We start from the raw sequence: 10,196 nt of genomic DNA, 5'->3' as shown, positions 1-10,196 counted from the left end.
CAGAACAAAGTCAGTTTCAGCTGGTTGCCTGTAGCCAATCACGTTCCTAAGCTCAGTTAAGCCTCTGTAACGTTATATTGTCTATCTGAAATGAGTCTTAACCTGTTGTCTGAGAGCTTTATTTTTGGAAAGTCTGCGAAAAATGGTCAAGGTTAATTAACAAGTGTTAAATTTAAAGCTATGAGAATTTAAACATATTTTGAAAAGTGATAGTGCCGGATATTTAAATGCGGACCGCTGTTTTTGATCGTCAATTGATTTTGAAAGTTCCTCATGATCATCTGTGAGTTTTTCTTTTAGTGCTAGACATGAGCCCTTTCAACAATTTCGCAGAATCTTGAGGTTTAGGTGATATTATCTGCTTGACTGAAGATTGATTATTGAGAACGCAGTTTGAATTAATAACTGTTAAACTTTGTTTTAATAACCAGTTACATGAAGCGTGAAATGATATGTATGTTTAAAATTGAAGTGAGCGGGACAATAGATCTATAATTTGCAGTGTCGCTTTTTTATCATTATTATTTTTTTTTGTGATAACGAACACCATACGATCAGACATAACTAGAATTCAAACATTTTGTCGACCTTTTTTAAACCTAACTCTAACAATTGCTCTTATTTAAATTCTCCATCCTTAAAAGTTCTTTATTATCTGTGTTCTCTGTGTTCTTACTAAAAGAGGATCATTTTTCCTCTCCTCGCTCTTACTTTGTTGGTGTTAACCTTCAAAGGAACGCTCTCATTTCGAGGTTCCTTCTGCTTAACGGCAGTTCATGGTGTCGATAAAATTTCACTACATTCTGTTGATTCAGTTCTAATTGTTTAAAGGACAAGATCACTCCAAAAATCGTATACTTTTGTAACCAGCAGCAGAAAGTTTACACCAAGTCAAGGTCTAAACCCATTTTTTCAGCTTCCAAAATCACTTCAATCCCTATGAAAACTTATACCGCAAAATTCCTCACGCGCACCGCCATTTTGAATAGCTAATCATCCGCGCGGGATAAATACATTTCATTTGGTGTGCGCCTACACAGGATACCTTTCTTTATCTGAGAATAAGACACTGGACTGTTTTGGCCTTAAAAGTATCATTAGAAGATGATTTTCTTTAAGGTGGTTTGTGACATATGTCTTGTCCAGATCTATTTCGTTAGCATCTCGAATCAATAGACACGAGTGAGCCTGGGTAAGCAACTACAATGTCTTTTAACAGAAACGTCACGCCGAGTTACACACAGTGAGGTTACGGTTCACCTTGACATGACCAAAGAACTTGGCGTGGAAACTTGAAACTCGGAAGGCCAGTAACAACATAGCCAGAATTGCAACGCACTGGACACCTGAAGGCAAGCGAAGCAGAGGGCGCCCGAAAACAACTTGGCGCAGGACAGTAGAGAAGAGACTAAGGGGGCTCAATTACAGCTGGAGCACCATTGAAAAACTGGCTAAAGACAGAGAGGGTTGGAAGGATTTCGTTGCTGCCCTATGTGCCACACAGGCGTGATGGGTAGTAAGTAAGTAAGTAAGTTATTGTTATACCTTTTTCCTCATTAGGAAGGGTAATGTAATCAAGAGATGAAAAAAACCGCTACATTTATTCGTCAAACTTTTCTTTTTTTTTTTCTTCCAAAAATTATATCCTATCACGAAAGTAGTGCTCGAAAGAACAAAAATGCGAACTTTTCCGGTCATGTGTTTCCGGCAAAAAGTGATCCATCAAACCATTTTTGCAGGATTAAAAAAAGCTCCTTAGGTTTGCAATGCGTGCAAGAGCTGTCATTGTTGTGGCACGTGCGATTCACAACGTTTAAAAACCAATCCTGTAAAACTCGCTTCTTCCACGGGATGAGTATCGAGTTCGCTGAGAAATCAGGAACGTGAGAAATCTTTAAGCAAGTTTACGCGGGAAAAAAAATGAAATCGCTGTAGTTTAGCCGATAACAGGTATAGAAACTTTTAAACAATAGAGAAAATCATGTTCAAATCTGTAAGGATTCATCTGAGGTACGGAGTTTTGTTGCCTCAGCTCTGTTGTCCTGATGGAGAATTATTGTTAGAAAATAAATGAACTCGACATAACTTTTCTTTTAATTTCAAGGGGAAACCAAGGTACTAATGATTTAGCAATTTTTTTAAAACGTTTCCCACTGAATTTTTAAATAACTTTATCTCAAAACTAATCATTCATAACAACAAATTGTACATAACTTTTAAGTCTTATTTATTGAATGCATTCCCAAATTGTTTCGCCTCGTTATGTGGAACAAAACCTAAGACAATTTTTTCAAAACAGCTTAGAGCTGACACTTCAGTTTAGTTAGAAAATCATTAAACACCTCTAATTATGACGTAATTACCCAGTAGATGTCCATTTTTAAAAACAGTTGTCACCTTACTTCTTGTGCTTGTTAAACACTTATGCATGTGAAATTATGCAATCATAAATTGTTCTTGAATTAAAGCTTAATTAACAATGTATTTTCTTAGATTGAAAAACACTTAATAAATCTATTCTAAACAATCAATGGTTATAAAAAGCAGCACATGGTCTTAACGTTTTCCAGCTTTATATTCTCAGTCTATAAAAAGTCAAACTTGTTAAATGTTTCTATACAGCATGTAGTTTTTCTACTACCCTTAAAGTTCTTGCTCTAAATTATTCAAATTGCTACTGACAATGCGCAGAAATTCTTCGAACTTAAAGAAAAGCTTTAAATCGGAGAAAAAAATTAAAGAGGATATTAATAAACCGAGAAGAAACATGGATGGTTAAGTGGTGAGGGATGGAGAAGATTAAAACGGCTTGAAACTGACGAACTTGAAAGACCTGGGCTAATTACTTCGGGTCTAAAGGTTTTGGTCTCTAAGAGTAATTGTGAGTCTTGATATAATCGCTATCAGTTATTCAGTGACAAAACAACATTAAAAATAAAACAAAACACAGGTAAGGCTCAAGGTGCTTTTGTTATCTCCACAGGCTTAGATAAATGAGTGATACTTTTGCCGGTGAAGCGACCATCTAAAGAAAACTGCTGAACCTGGTTATTGCCAAAGTCACATACTAAAAGAATATTGGAGCTGTCTACAAGCAAATCATACAGCGTTTGAAATTTTCCATCTTGATACCCTTCTTTGCCAAACTTGTATAAGAATGTTCCTGACTGATCAAAAGCTTTTATGCGGTGGTGGCCTGCATCAGTTACGAGAAACATGTTTTTGTAAGGAATGCAGCAGGTTGGCCATAAAAGTTTCTCTGGGCCTTTGTCTCCAAATGTGAAAATAGACTCTCCTTCCTTTGACATCACCTGTATCCTATTATTGTCCCTCTCGGTTACAACAATGCGTTCTTCATCATCCACAGTAACGTCTATTGGCCAGCTAAACTCTCCTTTTTTTCGGCCTTTTTTTCCGTAACTTTTCACAACAGTTCCTGTCTGAATATTAAGTCTTTGTAATCTGTAATTGCCTGAGTCTGCAATCAGGACTTCGTTGTCATTTAGAAACGAAATGCCATTAGGGTACTGAAATTCTCCTGTATTGCTACCCTTGCCTCCAGTTTTTCTCAAACAGTCGCCATTTTTATCAAAAACATAAACGCAGTGGCCTGAGTTATCTGTCACAACTAACTGGCCTTCTGTATTCACAGCAATTCCATTTAACCGTTCAAGCGTGTCCCCTGGAAAGAGCCTTAACTTCAACTCACTGACCACAACAGGTTTACGTTCTTTTACCTGCACAGTTATGGGACAGGTCGGTAGTTTATCGCCATTAAACTTTGCTTCTGCACCAACCTGAAAAGTTTGATCCCCTCCTTCTAGAGTTGATTTCACTGTGATTTCCGGCTTTTCGGAGACTTGAATAGAACCCAGTTTAAAGTTGTGTTGCGATGCGGCGATAAATTTGACAAATGTAGCCTGGCGATGTTTTGGAACTTCAACTCCACAAAGCTCTTCAAGTTTCTGCCTTAATTTATTTTTGTTCTGTATGATATCCCGATCTGATCTTCTCTGCACCAGATTCTCCGCAAATTCAGCTGCTCGGTTTATTATTTTTATTAGAGATTCCAGTTCTTGTTTAGCCGAGTTGATTCGCTCTATTCTCTTCCTACGCGTCATTTCTAAGGACTCTAAGAGCTGTTTTTCTTGTTGTCGCGTCTTTGTGATCACGTGTTCAGTTGCCTCCTACACTTCTTGTTTAGCGATCGCGATAATCATTTCCACATCCTCTGAAGTTTCCCCTAATTTTCTTAGCTCTGCTCCAAACAAGTTTGCCTTTTCCTTGATGGTCTCGACAGCAGACATTATGCTTTTCTTTCCCTCTTGCACTGCTTTTTCAAGCACGTCAAACGCATGGCCTCTGTGGTCTTCGGTGACGCAAATCGGACAAACATACACCTCACACGAGGAGCAGTAATAATGTACTCTTTCTTCCGTATGCTGCGAGCAAGTGCCCTGTTGCTGCCTCGGAATGGCTTGGCGATCTTCCACCTCAATGACACCTAACAGACTTTTGTGGAAAAAGCTGTTAGGCAAACGGTCGAAGCGATTTCCTTCTGGTAAATCGATTTCTGCCTGGCACTCGGGGCATCTGAATTTCCCTTGTCTCTGGCTCACTCTTGCATGTCTCTCTAAACACTCACAACAAAATGTGTGAAGACATGATATGGTTTTGGGCTCGGTGTAGGTATCGAGACAAATCGAGCAAGTAACTTGTTTCTTGAGATTCTTAAAGAGACGATCCATGACGATCGTCAGTTAAACTGTACTGAACTCATTCGTTATTCAAGCGACGATCCCTGTCAAAACACTGAAACGAGGGGATACTATTTCAGTTTCCGAGAAAACAGCACAAAGTCCATGACAACTGACTTCCTCTGGCCAATCGGATTCTACAACTTAGACTTATTTATTCTGTCGCCAGTGGCAACCCTTTCTCGCATGAAAGGAAATTTGGTTGACAACAAAGTCGTCAGCTGGAAACCGAAATAATAATTTGCATTGTGGTTTGCATTCCTCTGGCGAGACATTTGATTATATTTCTCATCTATCTTATTTGAAGTGTATATCCTCGGTTTAGTCATTGCCAGAGATCTTTGAACGCACAGATATCAAAACGCCTATGGTTTTGAAGACATTATTCATTGAAAACAGAAAATAAATAGTTTTCTTTTGAAAAACCATAAAGCTACTTTGTACGACTATATATAGATTTCCGAGAAAGCAGAACGGAAATCTGTCAGGACTTCAGTGATGACATTCAATATATTAGTTGACCTCTTCAGTTTGTGACTTATACCTGTTTATCTGTCGCCTTGAAACTTATTTTTTAAACATATTCCACTCAGTAATGACAGGGGATTAAGTTTAAATGATAAAACAAAGGATCATGTTGACAGAAATGCCGGAGGTCAAGTAAATTCGTTACAAGAAGTCACACAACTCGGGTAATATTCGCGGTAAAAATTTGCATATTTGAGCAGTCGAACGAAAAAAATCATTTCTCGAAAACTAAAATACATTTTCACCAAAAAACTACACAACAATTATTAGGACATATTGGGCTACAAAATGTGAAACTAGGAGAGAAAACGAATTTTGGGGACTTTCCGCTGTTTGTCTGAAGCATGTTGACATTAGCTCTTAAATATTTCTACGCAGCAAGTAGTTTTTCTGCTATATTAGCAATTCTTTTAGGATTCGCCTTTAAATTTCTTGGTCTAGATTATTATTTAAATCACTACAGACGATGCGCAAAAATACCTCGAACTTAAAGAAAAAACAAAAACAAAGCCTTCAGATCGGAGAAAAAACAATTAAAGAGGATATTACTAAACCGAGAAGAAACATAGATGACCAAGTGACGAGGGATGGAGAAGATTAAAACGGCTTGAAACTGACGAACTTAAGAGACCTGGGTTAATTACTTCAAGTCAAAAAGTTTTTGCCTCTAAGAGTATTTGAAAGTCTTGATATTATCGCTAGGAGTTGTTCTAGACAAGTGATAAAACAGCATTAAAAAAAAAACCAAACGGAGGTAAGGAGCGGCTCAAGAAGTAAAGTTCACTTTTGAAAAAGTCTATTTCAAAATGTGAACTTTTTTCGCGTCAAAGCTAGTAACAAGAATACGCCCGTCTGGTGCTGTTGTTATCGCCATAGGCTTAGATAAACGAGTGATACTTTTGCCGGTGAAGCGACCTTCTAAAGAAAACTGTGGAACTCGGTTATTCCCAGAGTCACATACTAAAAGATTATTGGAGCTGTCTACAAGCAAACCACGCGGCCGGTTAAATTGTCCATCTTGATTCCCTTGTTTGCCGAACTTGTATAAGAATGTTCCTAACTGATCAAAAGCTTTTATGCAGTGGTGGCCTGCATCAGTTACGAGAAACATGTTTTTGTAAGGAATGCAGCAGGTTGGCTCTAAAAGTTTCTCTGGGCCTTTGTCTCCAAATGTGAAAATAGACTCTCCTTCCTTTGACATCACCTGTATCCTATTATTGTCCCGCTCGGTTACAACAATGCTCCCTTCATCATTCACAGTAACGTCTACTGGATTGTTTAGCTCTCCTTTTCCTTTACCGAATTTTCCAAAACTTTTCACAACAGTTCCTGTCTGAATATTAAGTCGTTGTATTCTACAATTCCCATAGTCTGTAATTAGGACTTCGTTGTCATTTAAAAACGAAATGAGATTAGGGTACTGAAATTGTCCCGTATTATTACCCTCGCCTCTACTTTTTCTCAAATAGTTGCCATATTTGTCGAAGACATAAACACAGTGGCCATCTGTCAAAATTATCGTGCCATTCGTATTAACAGCAATTCCATAAAACTTTATAGGCTTGTCTCCAGGAAAGAACTTTAACTTCAACTCACCGACCACAACAAGTTCACGTTCTTTTACCTGCACAGTCATAGGACAGGTCGGTAGTTTATCGCCATTAATCTTCACCTCAATGATATAGGCGCCAGGTACTTTGGGAGTAAACTTCAGTCTAAGATTGCCGTCTTCTTTCTCTTCAACAATCACGTCTGTAACATCTTTGACGGGTTTAATCAGCAATTCAACTCGACCTCTAAGACCAGCCTGGTTACTCATCTCTCCTCCAGATATCTTTGGACATATCGTAAACTCTGCTTCTACACCAGCCTGGAAAGTTTGATCTAGTCCTTCTAAAGTTGATTTAGCTGCGTTTGCGGTGCCTTCGGTGACTTCAATAAAACCCAGTTTTAAGTCCTTTTGAGATGTCGCAGTGAATTTGATGAATGTCGTCTGCTGATGTTTTGGAACTTCAACTCGCAGAAGCTCTTCAAATTTAGTCTTTAAAGTTTCTTTGTTCTTCATAATATCCGAGCTTGAGGTTCTTTGCACCAGGTTTTCCGCAAACTGAGCTGCTTGGTTCATTTGTTTTACTAAGGATTCCACTTCCTGTTTGGCCAAGTTAATTTTATGGAGTCTCGACACGCGTGCTGCCTCGAGGGATTCTAACGCCTCTCGCTCGCGCTCTCGAATATTTGCGATCATTTGTTCCGCTATTTGCTTGACGCCTCGCTTAGCCGTTTCCATATTGTTTTCCAGCTTAGAAATAGTTTCTTCAATTTGCTTAATGACTTCCTGGAGCTCGCTTTCCATTTTCTTGATCAATTTAGCGCCCGACATGATGTTATCCTTTTCCTCGTGTGCTGCTTTGTCGAGAAGAACAACTTTGTGGTTTTGATGATCCGTGACTATGCAAATTTGACAAATGCAAACTTGACATTGCGAGCAAAAAAACCGTGTAATTTCTCTCTCGTGGAACTCTTGTGAACAAAACGGTTGTCGTCTTAACAATGCTTCGTAATCTTCTGTTTTGAAGTCTTGAACTGGCGTGACTTTGTGTCCTTGAAAAGACTTCTTGAGCAGCTCATGTGCGTTGAAACAATCAGGGCACATGAATCGTCCGCAATCGAAGCAGTAGTACATCTGAGGGTTCGTTGCACTGCATTGATAACAAGTAATACTACTTGACTCGCCACTTTGTCGAACAGCGAGAAGACTCAGCAAACTTTTATGGAAAAAGCTGTTAGGCAAACGGTCGAAGCGATTTCCTTCTGGTAAATCGATCACTGCCTGACACTCCGGGCATCGGAATTTTCCCTGTTTCTGGCTCACTCTTGCATGTTTCTCCAAACATTCACAGCAAAACGTGTGAAGACATGATATAGTTTTGGGCTCTGTGTAGGTATCGAGGCAAATGGAACAAGTAACTTGTTTCTTAAGATTTACCAAAAGCGACTCCATTAGTATTGACAATAAGTACAAACGATATATGTAAGCGACGTGCAAAATTGAATGATCAGTTTATTTCAGATTCCTAGAAAACAGAACAAAGTCCGTTTCAGCTGGTGGCCCGTAGCCAATCACGTTCCTAAGCTCAGTTAAGCCTCTGTAACGTTATATTGTCTATCTGAAATGAGTCTTAACCTGTTGTCTGAGAGCTTTATTTTTGGAAAGTCTGCAAAAATGGTCAAGGTTAACAAGTGTTAAATTTAAAGCTATGAAAATTTAAACATATGTTGAAAAGTGATAGTGCCGGATATTTAAACGCGGACCGCTGTTTTTGATCGTCAATTGATTTTGAAAGTTCCTCATGATCATCTGTGAGCTTTTCTTTCTTTTAGTGCTAAACATGAGCCTTTTCAACAATTTCGCAGAATCTTGAGGTTTAGGTGATATTTTCTGCTTGACTGAAGATTGATTATTGAGAACACAGTTTGAATAAATAACTGCTAAACTTTGTTTTAATAACCAGTTACATGAAGTGTGAAATGATATGTATGTTGGCAAAATTGAAGTGAGCGGGACAATAGATCTATAATTTGCAGCGTCGCTTTTTTATCATTATTATTTTTTCTTGTGATAACGAATACCATACGATCAGACATAACTAGAATTCAAAGATTTTGTCGACCTTTTTTTAACCTAACTCTAACAATTGCTCTTATCAAAATTCTCCATCCTTAAAAGTTCTTTATTATCTGTGTTCTCTGTGTTCTTACTAAAAGAGGATCATTTTTCCTCTCCTTGCTCTTACCTTTTTGGTGTTAACCTTCAAAGGAACGCTCTCATTTCGAGGTTCCTTCTGCTTAGCGGCAGTTCATGGTGTCGATAAAATATCACTACATTCTGTTGATTCAGTTCTCATTGTTTAAAGGACAAGATCACTCCAAAAATCGTATACTTTTGTAACCAGCAGCAGAAAGTTTACACCAAGTCAAGGTCTAAACCCATTTTTTCAGTTTCCAAAATTGCTTTGATCCCCATGAAAACTTCTACCGCAAAATTCCTCACGCGCACCGCTATTTTGAATAGCTAATAATTCGCGCGGGGTAAATAGGGTACATTTCATTTGGTGTGCGCCTACACAGGATACCTCTCTTTCTCTGAGAATAAGACCAATCGACTGTTTTGGTCTCAAAAGTATCATTAGAAGATGATTTTCTTTAAGGAGGTTTGTTGCATATGTCTTGCCCAGATCTATTTCGGTAGCATCTCGAATCAATAGACACGAGTGAGCCGGGGTAAGCAACTACAATGTCTTTCAAGAGGAACGTCACACCGAGATACACACGGTGACTGGGTTACGGTTCCAAAAAAAGAAAATGCTTTCCTTTGCTTTTACTGAGAAGAAAGTTTGCTCAAGTTGCTTAACTCCGAGATGACCTATAACTTTTTGATTCAGCTCATATACGACTAGACTTTGAAGAGGCGTTTCTGTGTTTTCTGACATCTTAGAACTGGTACCACGTACGTATAAATGAAGCATAAACAAATTAAAACCGTTGAATACGAATTTGTGGTGTAAATTAGACAGGGGCTTCGACAGCGATGGTGACATTTCATGACCCTTTGTGGATTTCATGAATTGCGACCCTGTGTGAATAAAAGTTTTCAACGACTCTTGAAAAAGTAAACAATGATGTTAAAACTAAAGTTAACTTGGAAACGCAACGCACGTGACAAAAGGGCTTCAAAGCTTACTATATGGTTGTAAATTAAAAATATTCAAGACGAAACATTTTTTTCATGACAAAATAGCGTATCTATATTCAATCTCGTAAGAATTGCCCTTACATTAAACTTTTCGTATCATATCTACTGCAAGTTTCACTGTTTCAAAAAGGTGTATGCAAATCGTAACTTGAAAATAA

The 10,196-nt window shown here is 38.2% G+C and overlaps 3 protein-coding genes and 2 pseudogenes across 4 annotated transcripts in view; all 5 read right to left on the bottom strand.

The window, feature by feature from the left end:
• Nucleotides 1–55, bottom strand: part of LOC149034553 (E3 ubiquitin-protein ligase TRIM45-like) — a 2,946-nt pseudogene extending 2,891 nt beyond the window's left edge.
• A 2,155-nt stretch (nucleotides 56–2,210) lies between these two features.
• Nucleotides 2,211–4,122, bottom strand: LOC149034552 (uncharacterized). Its single transcript, XM_089193564.1, has one exon. It carries the CDS (start codon nucleotides 4,119–4,121, stop codon nucleotides 2,958–2,960), a length of 1,164 nt encoding a protein of 387 aa, XP_089049690.1. The 5' UTR covers nucleotide 4,122; the 3' UTR covers nucleotides 2,211–2,957.
• The window catches only part of LOC149034544 (E3 ubiquitin-protein ligase TRIM45-like), a 49,234-nt pseudogene continuing 41,248 nt past the window's right edge, over nucleotides 2,211–10,196 (bottom strand). Inside the window, exon 2 of the transcript XR_016182862.1 lies at nucleotides 2,211–2,401. The product of XR_016182862.1 is annotated as an E3 ubiquitin-protein ligase TRIM45-like (transcript). The remainder of the gene's footprint in view (nucleotides 2,402–10,196) is intronic.
• LOC113678071 (tripartite motif-containing protein 3-like) lies at nucleotides 4,188–4,748 on the bottom strand. The gene has a single exon (XM_027194942.2). It carries the CDS (start codon nucleotides 4,746–4,748, stop codon nucleotides 4,188–4,190), a length of 561 nt encoding a protein of 186 aa, XP_027050743.2.
• On the bottom strand, nucleotides 5,288–8,483 carry LOC149034551 (E3 ubiquitin-protein ligase TRIM45-like). Its single transcript, XM_089193557.1, has one exon. The coding sequence runs from the start codon at nucleotides 8,284–8,286 to the stop codon at nucleotides 6,082–6,084; it is 2,205 nt and encodes a 734-aa protein (XP_089049683.1). The 5' UTR covers nucleotides 8,287–8,483; the 3' UTR covers nucleotides 5,288–6,081.

The sequence above is a fragment of the Pocillopora damicornis genome, chromosome 14 (genome assembly GCF_964200805.1).
Source record: "Pocillopora damicornis chromosome 14, jaPocDami1.2, whole genome shotgun sequence".
In the NCBI taxonomy this organism is placed as follows: Eukaryota; Metazoa; Cnidaria; class Anthozoa; order Scleractinia; family Pocilloporidae; genus Pocillopora; species Pocillopora damicornis.
The sequence above is the reverse complement of the archived record's forward strand: the minus strand, read 5'-3'. Positions and strand labels throughout refer to the sequence as shown.

Excerpts from the sequence above, each read along its gene's own strand:
- LOC149034552 (XM_089193564.1), bottom strand. The coding sequence starts at position 4,121 with ATGACGCGTAGGAAGAGAATAGAGCGAATCAACTCGGCTAAACAAGAA.
- LOC113678071 (XM_027194942.2), bottom strand. The coding sequence starts at position 4,748 with ATGGATCGTCTCTTTAAGAATCTCAAGAAACAAGTTACTTGCTCGATT.
- LOC149034551 (XM_089193557.1), bottom strand. The coding sequence starts at position 8,286 with ATGGAGTCGCTTTTGGTAAATCTTAAGAAACAAGTTACTTGTTCCATT.